The sequence below is a fragment of the Cryptotermes secundus genome, unplaced genomic scaffold (genome assembly GCF_002891405.2).
Source record: "Cryptotermes secundus unplaced genomic scaffold, Csec_1.0 scaffold1589, whole genome shotgun sequence".
Lineage (NCBI taxonomy): Eukaryota > Metazoa > Arthropoda > Insecta > Blattodea > Kalotermitidae > Cryptotermes > Cryptotermes secundus.
Window position 1 is genome coordinate 78,208 of NW_019729928.1, and position 22,202 is coordinate 100,409.

General features: G+C 38.8%; 1 protein-coding gene across 1 annotated transcript in view; it reads left to right on the top strand.

Annotated features, from left to right (window-relative positions):
• The window catches only part of LOC111865885 (zinc transporter 2), a 34,486-nt gene that overhangs the window by 10,626 nt on the left and 1,658 nt on the right, over positions 1-22,202 (top strand). Inside the window, exons 2-6 of the mRNA XM_023854312.2 lie at positions 2,411-2,557; positions 9,182-9,344; positions 10,975-11,128; positions 15,382-15,571; positions 21,245-21,485. Of these exons, the coding sequence (XP_023710080.1) occupies positions 2,411-2,557; positions 9,182-9,344; positions 10,975-11,128; positions 15,382-15,571; positions 21,245-21,485 (895 nt within the window). The remainder of the gene's footprint in view (positions 1-2,410; positions 2,558-9,181; positions 9,345-10,974; positions 11,129-15,381; positions 15,572-21,244; positions 21,486-22,202) is intronic.

The following is a 22,202-nucleotide window of genomic DNA, read 5'->3' on the forward strand; positions in this document are numbered from 1 at the left end:
GTCACGATTTTGCCCTGAATTTTGGTGATGAGACAGCAGCAATTGTGTCTGTCTCTTATGTAACCACTGTTCAGTTTTATACTTGGGGAGATTAGCAGATAGTAACATTACAAGTCACTGTTCTTGTTTCTTTCTTTTCTTCTTATAATAAAACTTGTACACAGCTCTAACACTTATCTTATGCAGATGAGTAACTTTTGTCTGAAACGTGCCTAGTTTTTTAGTGTATCCGGAGATGAGGATGATCCAGGATATCTGAGTCAGTATAGTGATAGACTATGGGCTGGATGGCTGGAGTTTGATACCTGACAGGACAGTGTTCAGACTGGCTCAGGGGCCCACCCAGTCCCTCATCCAATGTGTTTCATGGGCACTCTCCCCAGGGTAAAGCAACCAGGGCATGAAACTGGCCACTCACTTCCATCTACTGCCAAGGTAAAAAATGGTGGAGCTATATCTGCACTCCCCCATACATTCTCAATTAAACACAGGGGCATCTTCAGCTTGGCTGAGATAAGGGGTGTGTAGCAGAGTGACTTTTCTGATTATTCAGGTTACTCCTGAACTGCCGTAAAAAAGTAAAGCTATCCATGTACCAGGCCGTGAAACCCCCATAGGGTTGTGAGATGTTGAGGGTCCCACATTATGTAGACAATTGGCTCAAAGATGGCGATAAGGTTGTCAGCCTTACGTGCCGGCCGCGCTTTACTCCCCAGGAAAATTATTTAATTAATTCCTGGTACTCATTTCTGTTAGAGGCTGAGTCCACCCCAGGGCCATAGTGCGGCCGGAAGGATTTGGTCAATTGAAAAAAATCCAATGACCTCATCAGGACTTGAACCAACGACCTTCCGGCTTGTATCATATCCCCTCAACCAACTATGCTACCGCCATACTGTGTTTATATTGTAACGTGTTTTGCTTCTGAAGACGCCGTTCAGATTGTTAATTGGTTTATTTAACAATCTACAAGTCTTGGCTACAATTAATTATAACACTGTTACGGGGTTACACAATTTACAAGCCTACACAATAATCTGTCCACTCTGTCCTCAGTAGTCTACACGTATTCACAGTAGGATACGGGAGCTATACCAGTGTCACTGTATTACACACTCCCAATTACTTCTCTTGTGAGCCAAGCATCTGCTTCTCACACTATCACTTATAATCACACGTTCTGGTATTCTTCTTTCCGCTACAACTGAACTCGGCGACTGTTCCAATTCAGCTGTCTCCGGTGACGGCTACATTTCAGCTGTCTTTGGTGGTTGCTGCATTTTAACTGTGTCACTCCTGATGACACACTAGTAACTAACTACTAACTAACTCTGAATAGTGTTCGCTGCTCCTTATTTAGCCTCGGCACAGACAAGACAGAAAACAGTTACGTGATAGGTACCGCTGTTGCCTGACGCCATGTTTGCCGATAGCCTAGCAGCGCTGTCGGGAGTTGTTTACTGCTGCATAGCAACCGTGGCATCCCTTGGTCACGTCACCGTGGGGGGAGGGGGTGTTTACCGAGCGTTGCGTGGTAATGGAAGGGGTGGGGGTATGTGACGTCACTCGCAGACTGCAGAGTTCACGTGACCCCTACTTCCCATTGCGTCATCCACGTCACAATATTTTATTCAGAATTTTCAGTATGAAATAATATGAAAAGTTTTCCCCTGACATTACTGATGGTAGATGACATTATATATTTTTATATTTTATGTTATTTCTGTGGCTCTTGCTGGATCTTGTATAAAAGTAAGCATGTGGGATAGTAACAGGTGTGGGAAGCTTCACACTCCTAGGATCTGTTAAATGTTGTCAAACTAAATGTAATTGTATAAAAAGTATTTGTACAAAATATACACACTACATGAATTATACCCTTTGTTAGGTTCTGTAATTTTGTCCAAGTTTTTTTTTTTATTCTCTTTTGTGTATTACATACATTCTTACAGATACTGGCCAGATCAGGTTACCATGTTACACATAGCATGAATATAGTTTCCTAGGTGCAGTTGGCAGAGATAATTAACACATTGTGAACTCTACTATGAGGTGGTATTGGAAAGTTCCCTGGCTGTTACTGTTGTAACTGCCTTGGTGAAAGAAGATGAGAGAGAAGGCCAGGGTCACACTTCCTCAAGTTTACTGCATCAGTGTGTCATGTGATACAGCACTGTGAACATGAGTTGTTTTTACATGAGTGTTTTTTTGACTTCTTGTTTCATTTTGTTTGTGATGGATGGCAAAATTGAGCAACATGTCTGCATCAAGTTGTGCATGAGACTCGCTAAATTCACTACCAGAACCCTTGAAATGCTTTGTGAGGTTTTTGGAGAACATCTGTGTGCTTATACTTGGATGAGTATTAATGTGAGATGTTTCCTAATTTTGGTTATGTTCTGAATTTCAGGAGGGATTTTGCAATGTAACAGTGAATCCCTCCAACTTCATCAATGATGAAATAGACCACTGTCATATGGCAACAGCACTACCACGTGGAAGCTCTGGAGCATGGCATCAGCTTCTTGCAGCCACACTCATGTGCCTTCTCTTCATGGTGAGTGATACAGATGCATTCTATAGATTCTGTTAGGCAGGGTATGGAAAAAGCCATAGTAGATCACATATCACATTCAGAAAATATCTCAAAATATAACACAGTTATCAGAAACTGTATTTCACTGTATTTACAGTGATACTTGAAGTTACCTCCAGTCTAGAAAACCTAAATTCATGGCCGTGGGTGATTCGTTGCTCTGACCACACAACACCCTCTATCCGCTAAAGTTGGCACTAACTTTGCCAAAAAGTGGTGGTTGTTCGGTCGGTATAGTTTGCTTGCAGACGAAAACCACGGAGTTTGTTTTGTTATTTGTTTACTTGAAGTTACCGCAAGACTGAAAAATCTGTTGTCAAGAAATGAATTTTGAAGGCTAGTGAAAGCACACTGATAAGATGATTTGTGGAGTGATTGGATACGAGTTGTATATTCCATAACTGAAGCAGGGAGAGACACATCATTTTATTTGTAGACTTTGAAGAGTACACACGTAAAGAAGATAGCAACAATAGTAATACCAGAAAGTGACATATTAGCCATCTTATATTCAGCAGCTGACAAAGGATTAACTTCAGCCACAACAATCAAAATGGAAACAGTGTCGTGATGGCAATTCGGAGAACATGCGCGAATTGTCTGGGAGATTTCTAACCTGCTGTGGATGGTCCTCATCTATATTCTATTTCAGCTGATAATGCAGCTTGTTCAACAGAAAATTCAATGGATGCATGATAGGGAGCAAGAACAGAAGATATTACAGCTGGTGGTGAGAATAGATGAGGGTCACACTCATGCAAGAATTGGAAGAACAGGCACAGAACCTGCAAGACACACAAAATGATCGCCATTCTTGTGAACAGGTTGAGATATCTTGAATAAAGAAGATGATGAAGGCAGAAGAAGAACGCCGTGAGCAGCTACGGAAGAAGGTGCTTTTACTGGAGAAATCAATGAAGGCAGCAGAAGAACACTGTGAGGAAGTATGGAGTGAGATGCATTCAATAGAGGAGACGATTCAGAATGCAGAAGAAATATGTGAACTACTGTATCCGAGGGACAACTGAATTCATACCATGTGCCTAGGGAAGAGCTGGAACGCTATCTAGAATACGTGAAGTTCGTCGACAACACTAGGGCAGCCATTGAAGCAGGAACAAGAACTTTGTCGAGCTTCCACTCACCAAGGCCCTGATTTTTGTGCACTTACCCCGAAATTTTGAGCCAGGGCAGTCCAAGGTACAAAGAAGGAGCAACATGAGCCACAAGCCTGGTGGGGGAAATGTGAAGATAGTAAACCGGAAGTTCGACTACAGAAAGGTGCAGGCCAAAGTCAAAACAAAGTGGAAGACAGTGAAGACAATATTCAGGTGACAGTCGCAGTGACTGAAGGAGTTCACTCTCAAGGAATTTGAAGATATCTTTCGAGATGTGGAAGTCGTGAAGGAAACAGTCATGAATGCTGAAACATTCCTTGATCAAAGCGTACAAATTCACAGAGGCCACGTGACCCCTACTTCCTGTTGCGCAATCCAAGTGTTCACAGGTTTGTTGCCCAGCAACACGCCGATACAATCCGCAACTCTCCCGTTGCACACATGCCCCAAGGCCTCTGTGGCTCAACAGTTCCTGCATAGAGCAAATACGCTGCATTGCTCCCTCCTTAAGGCTGTTCATCCCAAATAGCCTAACTGTGCATCCCTGTTCCTTTTTATCCAAGGGCTGTGCTTGCAATGTATCCTTTTTCCCTGACTCGGTATTTTTTTCCTTCCATTGTCTGTTCTCCTACTGCTACATCTGCTTCCTCCTTAAGGCCAGCTCATCCCAAGCGGTTCACTGCTAAGGTGCTAGGACATCCAGAGATATCGCCATCATCCAATCTCTCTCTCTCTCGCTCACTCACTCACTCACTCACTCACCCACCAGTGGGGGTCTAACTCCTCACCAGTGCTCCCGCATATCCGGCTCTTCTTATGTTAATGTTGCTCCCTTTTCTGCTTCGGAGAGGGCTGACCCCTCCACAATGTCCAGCTCTTGATTGTCTGCAACGCGCTGGAAATCCTAGTTGCTTGTTTCCCAATCTCCAGCCATAGGGCCTTCTTGAGGGTCTTCTTGACTTCCCTTTTATGTCACAGGTGCAGTCTTAGGCCTTGGTCCCTTATACCATTGTTGTATCTCAGGCTTTTCCACATTCTCTTCTAGAATGTTCATTTCCGGGTGTTTTGTTCAGTATTGTCCCTGGTAAAATATTTCTTGATGAAATTTCTCTTGCTCCTTGCCACTCCTGAACGGTGGGGACCTCGTGATGCTCCGCTACAGGCTGCATCATTCCTGAATTGCGCTCAGTCCTCACTGCATCTGTCTCTGTCGCTTCATGGCAGGCGGTCGTCTTTTTGGCAGGCCTCCATGTCTGCTGAGGCTGGCTCCTCACATTCCAGATGTGTTTCCATCATTTCTTGGCTGGCCATCGTCTGGCATCTGTTAAAAGTCAAAGTTACTTTATGACTGGCGGATTACCGCCAGTCAGTTTGTCTTGGCATCAGGTCCCTTGAGGCCCACAACCAGAGATTTTTTTTCCAACTGTACTCTTGCGGTAATAATCCTTATGTAATATCCTCTCTGACGAGAAGAAGGGGTTGTCTCTTATTAATACATTTGGCCTTTCGTCAAGTGTATATTTCACACATGTAACATGTTATTGAAAATTCTTCCTTTTGCACCACACACAAGTCCTCTGTCAGTACAGGCTTTACAGAGCAGATTTCTGCACCTGTTCTTTCAATTCTTGCATGAGTTTGACCCTTATCTGTTCTTGCCACCAGCTCCCTATCCCACCTCCATTGAATTTTCTGTTGAACATGAGTCTCAGTCTCAGTCTCAGTCTCATTTTATGACCAACGGTCAGTCGGCTAGTCTGTCTTGGCATAAAGTACTCATCTGGTGCTTGTGACCAGATTTTTATTACTATTTGACAGTTATGATCTTGTTTTTTGTGGGCGCCGTCTCTGACGAGAGGATGAGTCTGTCTTTTGTATATGCTGCTGGTCCTTGCCAGCGCAGTTATTCTCGGGTCCGAGTCCCTTGGTACTCGAGACCATATATTACTGTTTCGGATTTGAGACTTCCCTTTTCATCGCCTCCTACAACTCGCAGGGTCACGGTGGAGGTATTCGAACTCACCTCCATGCAGGCATGTTGAACATGCTGCCGAATACTCTCGTTATATGGCTTCCACACTGACCATGCAGAAGGCAGCACATATTGTTGGAACGTGTTTACTGAGCGATTACCCAGCAACGGACTCCATAGAAACCAGTTAGGCCGCACCATAGCTCAAGCTTTTAGTCACAGGCTTCCAACTGCAGCAGCCCAGGTTCGAGCCCAGTTCTGGTCAAGTGGGATTTGTGGTGGACAGAGTGGCGTTGGGGCAGGTTTTCTCTGAGTACTTCGGTTTCCCCTGCCAACCTTCATTCCACCAGTTCTCCAACATCATAATCACCTGCGGCAGGTACAATAGTCCAAACAGCGGCCAACGTGCCAAGTGGACCCAGCTGGACTCCACCCACACTAAGTGAATTAAAAAATAAGTTATGTGATAGCTACCACTGTTGCGTGATATCACAGCCTAGCATGGAGGGGTGTTTACTGAGCGTTGTGTAGCGATGGGCTGAGTGGGGGTATGTGACATCACTTGCAGAATCGCAGAGGTCATGTGACTCCTACTTCCTTTTGTGCCATCCAATCATTCACAGAGTTGTCACCTAGCAACATGCAGATACAATGCACAAAACTCCCATTGCAAGCATGCCCTGAGGGTTCTGCGGCTCAACAGTTCCTGAATAGAGCAAATACTCCACATCCCAAGGACAAAATACATGGCAGTAGACTTAATCGTGTATAATCACAGTTTCAACCTTATGATATGTGTGTGTCATTGCAGAAATGTAAGCTGTAAGTAAAGGTATCCCTGCAACAGGCCGTGAAGGCCCATAGAGTTGTGAGATGTTGAGGTTCCCACATTTTCTAGACAATCGTCTTATAGATGGTGGCAAGGTTGTCAGCTCTACACACTGGCCGCCCTTTACCCCCAAGAATATTCCTGGTACTCATTTCTGTTAGAGGTTGAGTCAACCCCAGGGCCATAGTGCGGCTGGAAGGATTAGGTCAATTGAAAAAATCCAATGACCTCATTGGGACTTGAACCTGCGACCTTCCGGCTTGTAGCATAGTCACTCAAACCAGTACACTGCCACATATGGGATTCATTTGTAGTGAGGAACATGCTGGCACATGCTATATGAAACACCCTTATCCAAAGAGGCCATCTGATGTACCAGCAAATAATGTTACCAGCATTAGTAGACTTCACCGCCCCAGCAAAATGAATGCAGTGTTGTGTGCATTCATTTTGTAGATTACAAGAAATATATGCAGTATCTGAAATGCAAGGTCTGCATATATATGGACAGTAGTTGCTTCTTTGACCATCACATGAAGGCAAAGCTGTTAAGTATGTAATAGATGCTGAGTGTCTATTTGAAATGGAGAAATTTTGGTCAGGAACTAAGTAAAAGAAATGTTACAAATGTTTAGTATTCGATATATGATATAACTCCGTCCTAAGTGCAAACTATATTTATAGGTCTTTCGTTTTTTTCTTCGTCTTTAGGATGGAATTATATCATATATCATATAAAGTGCAACAGGATGCTTAAATATAATATTGTTTATTATTCCACTTAATTTTTTTTTCAGATTTAAAAAAATACTGTTGTATTATAATTTAATTGGTATAGTTTACAAGAATTCAAATACAGCAATCATTAATCTATAATTGTGTTCAACCTGATATATTCTGATACAAGGATCATTAACAAGGCCATATGTTCCACAATTTTGTAACCTGTTATAGGTTTTATAAGAACACAATTTCGGTCACATATACTTTTTTTTAAATAATGTACTTTGCTTTAAATTAACTTTGTACTGTGAGTAAATTCTAAAAGTTTGTGACGATGGTGTGTTAGTACAAATTTTATGTTTCTAGACATTATCCATCCTCTTGTTTTTATCTAAAACACTGCCCTATTTATATTTCAACAGCACTCTATATTTAGATAAAGAAAAGACATGGATAATGTCCAAAAACATAATATTTATACTGTGAGTGTTAGTTATTCATAAAATTCTCGTATTGCATATATCTTTAGTCTCAGTCAGATTGAAAATACAAATTGATACTATTGTATCAAGACTGCTGTACAAACTTTGTTGTCCTTAGAGCTCATGAATCTATGCCAACAAGTGATGTGGAATACATCTTGAATGAAATGTTTACGTTGATATGAACACCATCTGTACTCCTTCATGATAGTGAGAAGGAATTTGCAAATTAAGTTGTTTCCTGTCTGAAAAGTAACTGACCTGAATATAGAACTGTTCACAGAATACTCAATCATTGTCAGAGTCAAGGTAGGTGAAGAAGGGTAACTGAGATATGGAAAATACATTAACAAGTTGGATTCAAAATGACAGAAGTACTCAGTAAGGGAAAATTCCTAGATTTCCTTTGTGTAATGAAGAACCGAGCTTATCATAGTGGAATTGAGAAGTCTCTTTAACAAAGCTGTACTGGATTTCAAGTTGGGCTTAGTGCATCAGATGATGTAGAACACAATGCAAGGAAGATGAACTATAGGAAATTATTCTCAGCTGCTGATTCATCATTTATACTTGCTAAAGTGCATTCAGGATTCTTATCACTTTCACTGGAGTCATTGTTGCCTTCCAAATGTTATTCATGTCAAGTGATAAGTTTCAATCACTGTCTTTACAGCCTACTTGCAAAATTTAATAACATCATATTTTGTACTGTCAAATATTATTAAATAGACTTACTCTGACTTTAAATGCTGACCACAAATGCCTAAAGCAATGGAATGAGTTGTACACAAGCCTGTACATGCAGTATCAAATTTGGAAATGTTCATTGCAGCTGCATTTTTTCTGAGATATTAAGTATGTCTTGGTACAGCAATCTAATACATGTATTCACTCATATCCAACTGTATAGTAGAGAAATTGAGTGATACTGTCACTCTTCTCCTCCCCCACCCTTCCTCCTCATCATTCTTTTAAACAGGAATGTGGGAACTGGCACATTTCCAAGCAAATATTGGCTTATATCTTGAAGTACATCATGACAAGGCCTTCCCAATTTCTTACTTATCATTATGAACACCTTTCCAACTCATAAGATGCTTTTAATTTCTGCAGTTGAAAGAGTGTCATTAAAAGCGTCAAGAATCAATCATCAGTCTTCATTTCTGTCTCAGACTAGCCAGTGCATACTGCCGTGTTGTGACCTATACATGTATTCAGAAGTAATGAGGCTTACATTTGCTGACTTGGTTAATAGAACATGTAGTTGGGTGAGTGTCGGGTGAAAAATTGAGTATTATGAAACAGTAGTTATGAAACGGATTGTAATTTGAGCTGGGTCATATTGTCATTGTAAATATACTGTTCTGGCATTTACTGCAGCAGATAATAGAAATTGTGAGATAGGTACCCCCAGTATACAAGATAAATTCCATGAGAGCTGTTTCTGATTGAACACTGCAGGTTGCAGAAGTGGTTGGTGGCTATTTGGCAGGAAGCCTCGCTGTCATGACAGATGCAGCCCATCTGCTCTCAGACTTTGTGGGCTTTCTGGTCAGTTTGGTTGCCATCTGGTTGGGCAGACGAACCCCCACAAGAAGATTTTCATTTGGCTACTGTCGAGCTGGTATGTGCTGTTCACAGTGTTATGTATTTAAAATAGTTGATGTTTTATGTGTGAAACTTGTATGAATGTTGCATTACAATGGCATATGCAAAACATGGAGTTGGAGGCTCACTCATTTCTGACATAAGCACTGGGCATAGGTGACTGATGTCCATGCTTCAGCAGCCATAACTTCCTGGAGAAACATTCTCTATATTCATTGCATATGATATTGGCTGGCTGTCATTGTCATCCTGAACATGATGCAATTCTCCAGTAAGGAATGCTGAGTTTGGATTATGGGCTGAAATGAGTCTAGAATTTTTACCTGTGAAGTTCAAACAGCTTCATTCCTCTGAAGTACTGCTTATCAGAATTTCAGTGCATTTAGGTCATAAGATAAGAAAAAATTGCATTGCAGATAATATTTCCACGTGTTAGTGACTAGACACAGAGTTTGTATTGGTAATAGGATTTATTGAACACTTAGAATTGTAACTAAAAGTAATTGTAATGCTCTTACCAGTTCATCCTCTTTACTTTTCACTACAACACACGCCATGTCTTCTCTGTCTTCACTGGCCATTGCCTTCTGTCCCCTGCTTACATACCTACTGTCTGGTGCATGTCTCACGACTAATTTAACTATCGACTCTTAACTCATGACCACAATTGTCTGGATTAACTGACTGCCTGACTGCAGCTGGCCTTCTCCAGGGCAGTGATTCTTGGTTCCCAGTCTCACAGAACTCATGACCATGTTTCACTGTCTGATGGCTCTGGAAGCCTTAAGACCACATCTCTATTGCTTGGCTTGTCCTGTTGGTCCACATTATATAGCCTCAGGTCAGACCCATAGAAAACAGCACATCATATTTGTTGTTTATGTGCTGTTGCATAGGAATGACTCCTTGTTTAATGATGTCATTGCATGTTCACTGTGCTGTAACCTAGTAGTGGCTGTCTTTTTCAATCATCTTGTCACAGTATTTATTGTGAGGAAGGCTGGAATGTTTTGTGTGATCATAACTCTTGTAATCACAATAGTTTGTCATCTACCAGGATATAATAAAATCCCTAGAAGTTAATCTGAGTTGAATTTACTGATATGATTATATCGGGACCATAGAAATTAAAGTCAAGGTAGTGAAAGCATTAAACTGAACATTATCTGTGGTAGTCACAGACCTGGAATAGCTTAGTTGGTATAGTGACAGGCTACAGGCTGAACAGCCAGGGTTCAGTTGCCTGCGGGGTAAAATTTTTCTTTTCTCCGTAGTGTCCAGACTGGTTCTGGGGCTCACTCAACCATCTCTTCAGTGGGAACTGTGGGCTGTTTCCCAGGGGTAAAGCTGCAGGAGCGTGAAGCTGTCCACTCACCTCCATCTAATATTGAGATGAAGAATAGTGGAGCTATACCTCCATTCCCCATACATCTTTATGGCATGGTGCTTAAGTAATTAAGCACAGGGACAACTTTACCTTTAGCTAGGGTTTAACTATAGTCATCTAGTCATCTTTCATAATATCCACAATCCTCTTATGAATATGAGAGTTCTTACAACTGTTGTAAATCACTTGGGTACAATTTGATTAAACCCGATGATGCACAGCGAATAATATGTTACAAATGAATTTATTTATGCTGCAGAGATCCTGGGTGCATTGCTAAGTATTTCCATCATTTGGGTGATGACTGGAGTGTTTATATATCTCGCAGTGCTTCGGTTCATTCACCAGGACTTCAACATTAAGGCTGACACAATGATGATTGTAGCAGCTATTGGTGTTGCCATCAACATTGTGTGAGTACATTTCACATTCCATTGGAGCAACAAGATAATTTTCAAGGCCTTTAGATTTCCTATGAGTGGTGCAGATCTGTTAGCATATCTCAATTCATTCCATACTGTGTGGCTCTATATAGAACCCCAGTGATTAATAGATCAGCTTGCCTTTACACTTTAAATAGATTCAATTTTTTATCTGAAGTTGGCACTAACTTCGCTGACAAGCAGCGGTCACTTGCACAGTTCGCTTGCAGAATAAAACCATGGAGTTTTCTAGATAAATAAAAATTGGATCTTGTGAAAGTGATTAATAGATCAACTTGCCTTTACATTTTTACTAGAACCAGTTTTTATTTGGGTGAACAAATGGATGAATAAAAGTCAAATCTATTGAAAGTGTAAAGGCAAGTTGTTGTGTTAATCATTGTGTCCTTATTGTTGTTCATTACCCATACAAATTAAGCTGAAAAATACAGTTCATTTTATTTATAGCTGATTTATAAGAACATTGTGCTTAACATTTTATGCATGTGTGCAGTATCCAATGTCATTTGCATACAAATTTAATATGTCTTCTGATACAGTTTTGAACCTTATTAGAATTATGAACCTCTACCCTTTAGTTGTGTAAAGTGTGTAATACTTGCCAACTTAAGTATCTTCAGGAATTTGCAAAATAAGACCTTGAATTATGTAAGTTTTGAGGTTTTCACGGCGATGACTATGAAGAAAGTCGTCTTCTGGGTTTAGGTGCCGTGTATTCTTCGTTTTGGCTGACGTTTAGGAGGAATGTATCGCCTCCATCTTCAGAGCAGGTGAATGGCTTGGAATGCAGAGTAGCTACAGCTACTGCTCTCTGCATTCCAAGCCGTTCACCTGCTCTGAAGATGGAGGCGATACGTTCCTCCTAAACGTCAGCCAAAACGAAGAATACACGGCGCCTAAACCCTGAAGACGACTTGCTTCAAGACCTTGAATTAGTTTATAATACACCTATTATGCTCATCCTCAATTTGTAAATGTTTAAAATGGTCTGTAACCTGTGAAAGCATTTGAATTCTTCTGTTGTTTGTGCGATTCTAGACATTATAATGTTGATTTTGATGGTAATGGAATGGTATGGCTGTGAGTGTGGGGAGAGCGAAATGGTGATTATTGCAGTAATGAAAATGACAGTGGAAGTGAAAGTGGTGAAAACATGGAAACTGGCAGCAGTTACATACCCTTTGGATCTATATAATCCTGTAACATCAGTCTCTTGTACAACAGATGCACATTGCTGGCAATGGTTAATATGATTATATACCAGATGTGATCAAATTATGGTTCATGAACCAATTGTGGTGCTTTTAAACTATTAGTGTGGCTCATAGAAAAAAATGTGTTCTTTAATGGATGAACTGACTAACTCCGTGGAACTGAGCCCTTCTTGAAAAACCACCAGTTGTGCAACTACTCAGGAATCTCTCAACATTTTATGAAACCCGAAGGTTCATTACCGTCTTCACAAGAGCCCTCCATTTGTCTCTATCCCGAGCCTAATGAATCCAATCCATACCACCCCATCCTGTTTCTCTACGATTCATTTTAACACTTTGTGGACTGGTGGCATACTTTTATGCCCAGCGCTTTTAAACGTGGCGGACCGGTGGCATATTTTTATGACTTTAGGACACGTTAGATTGTAACACATTATACCTTTCTCTGGCGCCACCCAAATAAAATGACTACTGCATAATATTATTCCGGAATGTTTGCTTAGTAGGCAGTAACTTGATCTCACTGTTTGGGTACCCCTTCCAAAGGAAAATTATCTTTGACCCTTCAAGCTCTTATGTACCAGGCAGGAAGTTAGTTGCGCAATGAGTCAAGGACAGAAGCGGTTGAAAACCAAGCAATAGCTGACTTGTTCTCCGACGTGCTATCTGATGTGAGCTATTTGACATTCCTTCTGAGACGTGTAGTGATAGTGATTTGACAGTGGCAGTGGCAGAGGACAACAAACAATTGTGGCTACAGACAATATAAGTGAAAGTAGCTCCGACGAAAGTGCAGGTAGAAGGGGAATGTTTCCAGAAATATCACACTCTCAAGCACTTCTAGAAGCATTGGTAAGTGTTCTCCAAAAATTTTAGTTCATAAAATTAATTAGGATATTTTATATTAATTTTTAAAGTGAACAGTGCACAAGTTAGGGTAGTGGGTTAAAAAATTCCTGTCCCCAGGGTAATTTAAATATTTAAATTGCTGGTCTGCAAAGTGTTAATATCTTCCAACCTATGTGTAGGTCTTCCTGGTGGTCTCTTTCCTTCTGTCTTTACCATCCAAATCCTATATGCATTCCTCTTCGTCCCAGTGGGTGCTACATGCCCTGCCTATCTGATCCTCCCTGACTTGATGATTCTAATTACACTTAATGAGGTGTAAAAGTTTGTGTTGTTGGTATGTTAATACAGTGATTGTGTTCTTGGACATTATTAATCATGTTGTGTTTTATTAAAGAAACAAGATGATGGATAATGCCCCAAAACACAATAATTGTTCTGATTATACCTGGTGAAGCACATAAGTTATGAAGCTCCTTGTTATGCAGTTTTCTCCCCCCTCCTATCACTTCATTCCTCTTCGGTCCAGATATTCTCCTCAGGACCCTGTTCTCAGACAATCTCAGTCTGTGTTCCTTCCTTAATGTCAGAAATGAAGTTTCACACCTATACAAAAACAATGGACAAAATTAGAGTTTTGTACATTCTAATTTTTTTTTTATGTTTTTAGACAGCAGATAAGAAAATGAAAAGTTTCGGACTCAATGGAAGCAAGCATGACCCAAATTTAATCTCCTATTTTCCTCCTGAATGAAATTTTTATTTGGTACCACCATTCCAAAATATTGGGACTGTACCACATTTTCGAAGGATCCGTTAACTTTATGTCATGATTTTGCCCTACATTTTGGTGATGAGACAGCAACATATACTTAGTTTTCTCTGTGTTTACTTTTTGACTTACCTCCTTAGTAGCTTTAATTAACATTTCTGAGTTTTTCTTAATGATATGCTATGTTATCTCCCAGGCTGTGCCATAGCTCAAGTGGTTAGTCGCTGGCTTCCCACTGCAGCGGCCCGGGTTCGATCCCGCGTCTGGTCAAGTGGGATTTGTGGTGGACAACATGGCACTGGGGCAGGTTTTCTCCGAGTACTTCGGTTTCCCTTGCCAATCTTCTTTCCACCAATTGCTCCACAATCACCCTCACCTATCATCTGGGGCTGGTACAATTAGCCAGAAGTGGCCGCAGTACAAGGGTCTTAGTTCCACCCCACTTACTTACTTCCTTACTCACTCATGGAGCTGAGTCCTTCTGGAGGAGCTGCCAATTCTGCAGCTACTCAAGAATTTCCCAGCATTTTATGGAACCCGAATGTTCATTACTGTGCTCACAAGAGCCCTCCACTGGTCCCTATCCTGAGCCAGATCAATCTGATCCATACCATTCCATCCTATCTCTCTTAAGATCCATTTTAATATTGTGCACCCACCTACGCCTAGGTCTTCCCGGTGGTCTATTTCCTTCTGACTTTCCCACCAATATCCTGTATGCATTCATCTTTGGCTTCTCCTCAAAAAGGGCTCAGCTCCATAAGTAAGTAAGTAAGTAAGTAAGTATCTGATGAATGCAGAAAATCTGTTATATTGAAACCCACAGTGATGATCCCCAATAATTTCATCTATAAGTGGCCTTAATCTCTGAGAAAAGGACAATGGAAAAAATTTTGTATGATGTTCATAGCAGTGATATCCCACAATAATTACTAGTCAGTTTTACCAGATGGTGGCCAGTATCACAATCTGCTCCCCTGAATGATCAGACATCAGGTACACTTGAATGGCACATACTGTCTATCAAAATATGGCCAATTTCATTGTCTTTCCATCAGGAGATGTCCATGTAAATTTATGAATGTTATGATGCTGGTACATTATACTTTCAGCAGTCAGATTTTTGGATGTGACAAAGTTTACTACTTTAACTCCATTATCATTATTAATTTCATGTAAACGCTTAATCCAAATTGTTGGTGTGATAAAGTCTTCCCTACATACTTTTGTCATTGAAATCTCATTGCAAATTTTTCATATGGCATTTAGGGAATTTATAAATATATTTTCTAGTTCCTCATAGAATCTACCCTTCATATCATCAGTTTTAACTTCTGTTTCTCATTTCAATGTTAAAACTGTTTTCACTTTGATGGTTTGTTTTGTTGTAGGATGGGCCTTGTGTTACATGGAGCCTGTAGTAATGTGGGTCACCACCACAGTCACCATGGCCAGTTGGCGCGAAGAAATGAACGAAACAAACAAAATAACATCAATGTTCGGGCAGCAGTGATCCATGTTCTGGGTGATCTAATCCAGAGTATTGGTGTTCTTGTGTCAGCCTTCATCATTAAATTTTATGTAAGCTCATCACATGTCAATATGTTTGTATGGCAGATGAAGGGGTCTGCTAATTCCACTCCATATAGTTATTTTGTTGTTACGGTATGATCATCTGGGATATTTTTGTGTTCTGTCTTATTTTACCCTGAGATTTCCATCATCTGTAGAAGAAAAATTTATGTCAGATTGCAAATTACTCTGAGGGAGATTTGGAAACTGATATGTTAAAGGAGATTAGTATTATACCCAACTATCAGCCGAATTTATACATTAGGAGAGAAATGTATGTTTTAGATTACATGATCATATAATTTGAAACAGTATACTTCTTGTCAGCAGTGTATACAAAATAAGATGTTATTTTTACTGATTTTGGTACTCTGATCATAAAAATGACAGTTAAAAATAGGAATTGCATAATTTTTGTTATATGTAATTTTATGCAATAAATACAGGTATACATACTGCCTATTAAAGGTAAAGATAAAGTTGTCCCTGTGCCTAACTAATTAAGCGCTACGCCATGAAGACATGATGGAGTGGATGTATAGATCCACATATCATACTAATTATTACAAGTTTGATTTGTTTCATTCTGGTCCGTCACACTAATAATTACAAATATAAATCACTCCGTCCAATGTGACCTGTAAGTTTTTGAAAAGTTAACACCCTTACATGTTTCGGTCTCTGTGGACCATCTTCAGAGCGCAAACATCACTACAAACAGGAAACCACCATCACATAAGTTGTTTAGACGTAAAGTACGTACACTTATATGCTACAATGCATAGTACACAAAATAGAACATTCCTGGGAATGTAAAGTTTTTTAAAAAATTATATAAAATTTCTTGATGTTAATTAAAAAAAAANTGTGACGTCAGTGTGGGCATGTTCTGATGATGTATTATGAGGTCGAACATATTACGTAGGCTATTACTTTCTCTCTTATACTTTTGTTCTTCTATCAATTTATTGAATTTATTAAATTGATATATGTAGAAGTCCTCTTTTATATTCATTATGCCTCCTTTTTTAGCTTTTTTGATCATTTCCATAATTACTGTCATTGGTCCGTATTGATGGAGATTATTTAGTATATGTTGGGCAAACGCCGATTCGTCTTTGTTTAGTCTTATATTTCTTATGTGTTCTGTGTATCTAGTTGTTAGATTTCTACCCGTTTGGCCGATGTATACTTTTTGGCAACTTTGGCATGTTAATTTGTATATACCACTATGCCCGTACGGGTTTATTTGTGTTGTTTTAAAGGCTATCGTTATGTTGGTGTTTTTTAATAGTTTTGTGATTTTTCACATGTAGTTTCCTGTGTAGGTATAAGTGACCCATTTTTGTTGTTCTTTTTCATCTTTATTATCCGGGTTACTTATCTTTTGTTTAAGTTTGTTATTGAATTGAATGGAATTTATTTACATTCTATAAATCCTAAGTAGGTTAGTACCTTTGGATACAGAACAAGTCAAAAGGTTACATACATAACTACAGGCAATTTTAGCTTAAAAATTAATATAACTTAATTTTACATCATTCTCTATTTACATTGAAGTATTCATCTAAAGAGTAGAAGGAATGAGCATGTAGATAATTCTTTAACTCTGATTTAAACTTTTTAGTATCATTGCCCAAGTTTTTAATACTTTGTGGCAGATTGTTGAACACTTTTATGCCAGTAAAGTAGACTCCTTTTTGATATACTGATAAAGTTGATGAGGGTAGGTGGAAGTTATATTTTTGTCTAGTATTCATGTTATAGACATCAGAATTTAATTTGAATTTATCTTTGTTGTAAACAACAAATAAGAGAAGCGATAATATGTATTGCGATTGAAGAGGTAGAATTTTTAATTTCTTAAATAATTCTCTACATGAATCTCTACTTCTACATCCTGTAATGATTCTAATTATATTCTTTTGTATTTTAAAAATTATTACACTATGTGAAGAGTTCCCCCAAAATATTAATCCATAGTTCATAATAGAATGAAAGTAGGCATGGTAAACCATCTTCAATGTTTCCTGTGACATAAAAGGCTTAATTGATCTCATCGCATAGCAAGCTGCATTTAATTTAGGTATAATTTGTTCAATATGTATTTTCCAAGACAGTGTACTGTCTACATGTATTCCAAGGAATTTTGTATCAAGTACTTTACAGATTAATTTGTTGGCATAACTGATGTCCAGATCAATTTGGTGGTTGTTTTTAGTTGTGAATGATATGTAATGGGTTTTATCAAAATTTAATGAGAGTAAATTGGCTTCGAACCATCTGTTTAAGGCTTCAAATACAATATTTATGTCATTTTTAAAGTTTTCAAATTTAGAGTTCTTAAATATTATACTAGTGTCATCTGCATATAGAATTGGTTTAGATTTATTGTTGATGGTTTTAGATAGATCATTTATGTAGAGAAGAAAAAGTAAGGGACCTAAAATTGATCCTTGTGGAACACCGTGCTTTATAATTCCCCAGTTTGAAAATGCATTATGACTGGAGTTTTTATTATTTATTTCAACTCTTTGATACCTGTTTTTGAGGTATGATTTGATCCATTCATTAGCTTTGCCAGTTATTCCATAGAAATTTAATTTCGATAGTAAGATATCATGATTAACACAATCGAAAGCTTTTGCTAGATCACAGAAAATCCCTCCCACAATTAATCTGTCATTGAGAGCACTTAAAATATCGTTAGTTAGTTCATAGGTTGCTTTTTCTGTTGTTAGGTCTTTCCTAAATCCAAATTGCTCTTTGACTAATATGTTGTTAGAATTTAAGTGTTCAAGTAGTCTATTATACATAACTTTTTCAAAGACTTTTGAGAATGAAGTCAATATGGATATTGGTCTGTAATTAGAGATGCATTTTCTCTCTCCTTTTTTAAAAAGTGGTTTCATTACAGCGTATTTTAAGCGTTGAGGAAAAGTACCTGATGATAAAGATTTATTACATAGATGATTCAAGGGTGAACTGATGTAAACAGAGCTTGCTTTAAGTAATTTGGTAGAGATTTCATCATATCCATGTGAATTTTTGGGCTTAAGGGATTTAATAATGTTTTCAGTTTCCTTCCTTGTTGAGAATTTGACATTTATATTTGGAAATGAATTGTTAAAAGCACGTGACAGATAGTATATTGGATTGTTATTATTATTATTATTGAAATATGTTTTCTCAGCTAATGAAAGGAAATATTCATTAATTGCAGGTTATAATGTCTTCCTTTCTATGGCCATTATTTAGTGCTATATTAATAATAGTGTTTAATTCTTTGCTTCTAGCATCCTTCTCAAGTGGAAGTGTAAGAAGTCTGTGTATCCAGTTTTTATATGCTGCTAGTTTTTGTTCTTTAGGGTGGCATGATTTATTATTCGAATATAACGGAAAATATTATAAACCAAGAACAGTTGTAGCCATGGGCTCGCCCATATCGAATACAGTGGCAGAAATCTTCCTACAAAACATGGAACAAAGCAGAATAAAACATCTGCTGGAAGATGAGAAAATCAAATACTACAACAGATATGTAGACGACATCTTCATAATATATAATCACACAAAAATAACTCCCCAATGCATCCTCGAACAGTTCAATAGACAACATAAAAACCTACAATTCACAATAAACGAAGAAGTAAACAACCAAATAACCTACCTAGACTTAAACATAACTAACAGAAATGGACATATAGAAATGGAAATATACAGAAAACAAACATTGACAGACATAACTATAAATAATAAATCATGCCACATCCACAAAGAAAAAGAGGGCAGGTGGACATTTTCAAATGAACACAAATATATTACATTTCAGCATCCTGTTACACTCACACAATATATATGGATAAATACCGTCTTAAGTGCAACAAATTTTTATTGTAGTTTTTACTTCTTTTCCTCCTCCACACTACATGTTTCGGCCCTAAATGGCCATCATCAGGTGTGTATCACTCACGTAGCTGTTACACTGCTTGTTAAAATTTAAAATTACCAGTCTTTCTAATTGTATAAAATCTTTGTTAATCTACACGCGTCGATTTGATTTTTAAATTAGCACTTTTTAAAACTTAATTCAAGTTAAAATGTCTATAAGATCTCTGTTCTTTCTTTTTCAANGAAAAAGAAAGAACAGAGATCTTATAGACATTTTAACTTGAATTAAGTTTTAAAAAGTGCTAATTTAAAAATCAAATCGACGCGTGTAGATTAACAAAGATTTTATACAATTAGAAAGACTAGTAATTTTAAATTTTAACAAGCAGTGTAACAGCTACGTGGGTGATACACACCTGATGATGGCCATTTAGGGCCGAAACATGTAGTGTGGAGGAGGAAAAGAAGTAAAAGCTACAATAAAAATTTGTTGCACTTAAGACAGTATTTATCCATATATAGAACACAAATATGTAGACATTTGGGGAGTGGCCAGTGAAGTTATGAGTAGAAGTACTGCCTCTTCAGCAGTGACGGGCATTGCTATGACTGGTGTTCTCGTAATGTTAGATATGCCTTTCATGATTGGGTTTCACCATATAACATGATGACTGTTCTCTGATGGTGTGGGGCTGTTTTTCCCAAAACACAGTTTTATACAGACATTTTTGAAGATGTTATGCAAAGTGACCTGTAGATTGTGCTAATAATTTCAGACAGCTTGATTCCCATGCTTTCGTCAAGACTGATTTACCAAGAAGTAGCTCTGTATCCCGAAGTTTGTTAGTCATTTTCCTGATCTGAAACTTGTGGCCCCCTTGTGTGTCTCCACCTTATCGTGGTGAGGGGGTTTGAGTATGCCAAGGACCCTGAGAGCTATACCAGCGGTAGCGTAGCTACTGGCAGGGTCTCCCTTGCTGGACAGACGAAGAGAGATACCAAAAACCAAAAACTGATGCCAGAAGCAGCATCATCAGTAGCAACTTGAAGCACAGAACGAATGATGCTCGAGATGGTTCAAGTTCGTATAGCAACAGGCATGACCAGAGTGGTTTGAATGGCTGCTGTACTGCGATGTGGAAAGCAAATGGAAAAACTACCACATTATCACTTTTCCTGGATAGTCTCTTTCCAAAAACAGAAGATCGCATTAAGTGTAGGAACTGTTTTGGAAGAGACTGTGGACCTGTCGTCTGACAGATTACTGATGAATGAATGAATGGATGAAACTTGTGGATCATCTTTAGTTGGATCTTGAACAGTGAGTTAATCAAGTGGAAGTGTCTGACATGGACGAGAAGTATCATTTATCGGTCAAAGAATGGAATAATATTGATGAGATGACTGGTACAATTTTTTTCCATTGTCAAGGTGTAATCAAATCAAACAGATATTCCATGAAGTATAGATATGTGTGTGTGTGTGTGTGAGATAGGAAAATAAACGTCCTAAAAGTATGATAGTTTCTTTTACATAGCACAGTAACCTGTCAGAAGAAATCTGTAATGCCCCCACCTTAATTTTGAGTGCTTGAAATAGTGGTAAAGGAAGGGGAGTACAAGTGAATGTGGTAGTCCAGTGTTAAACACCAGGATTCACACTATCCTTCAGTTTCAATATTTTTAATGTTTTAGTCCATTCCCAGCCAGAAGTAGGATGTATAATTGATGTTGGCTGAAACACGTTTCAAAAAAATATTAATCTTGTCAGAACCTGTTCGTGTGCTTTCAGCCAGGAGTAAAGCTAGTGGACCCTATCTGCACATTCCTCTTCTCCTTAGTGGTTCTTGCAACAACACTTCCAGTTTTGAGGGATGCTTCCCACATCCTGATGGAGGGTTTCCCACGACATCTCGACTATACAGCTATTGCCAACAACCTTAGTGCTCTTGATGGGGTACGGACAGTGCATAACCTACATGTCTGGTCACTTACTCTCAACAAGAATGCTTTAGCTGTCCATCTTGCTGTTGGTGAGTTGCCAAATAATATTCTGGACAGAATGTTCATTTTTAGGTTATCTTCATTTCATCATACTAAAAAGAATATATTGTGTAAGTGATCGGGTTTCAGAAAAATCTGTTGGGGTTATAGAGGACATGTACAGTCACAGCCCCATAAGCTTTTTCTAGCTTGTGAAGTAAGGAAATTGGGTAAAAAAAAAAGTAAAGCTATCCCTGTAACAGGCCTTGAAGGCCCATAGGGTTGTGAGATGTTGAGGGTCCCACATTATCTAGGCAGTAGGCTCACAGATGGCGGTCAGGTTGTCAGCCTTACGTGCCGGCCGTGCTTTACTCCCAGGAAAATTATTTAATTAATTCCTGGTACTCATTTCTGTTAGAGGCTGAGTCGACTCCAGGGCCATAGTGCTGCTAGAAGGATTAGGTCAATTGAAAAAATCCAGTGACCTCATCGGGATTTGAACCTGCGACCTTCTGAGTTGGGTGAAGGAAATTGGGTACATATATAATCTGTAACAGTATCCCACTTTGTCCTGCACAGGCTACAGTGAAGGATATCAGTGACACTTTGAAAAAATTCTAAAAATTTTCAATAACGAATTTTCAGAAGGTGTAAAGATAAAGATGTCCCTGTGCTTAATTAAGTACCATGGCATGAAGAGACATGGGGAAATAGAGGTATAGGTTCATGGATACTTCACCTTGGCACTAAATGGAGGCAGGTTGTTA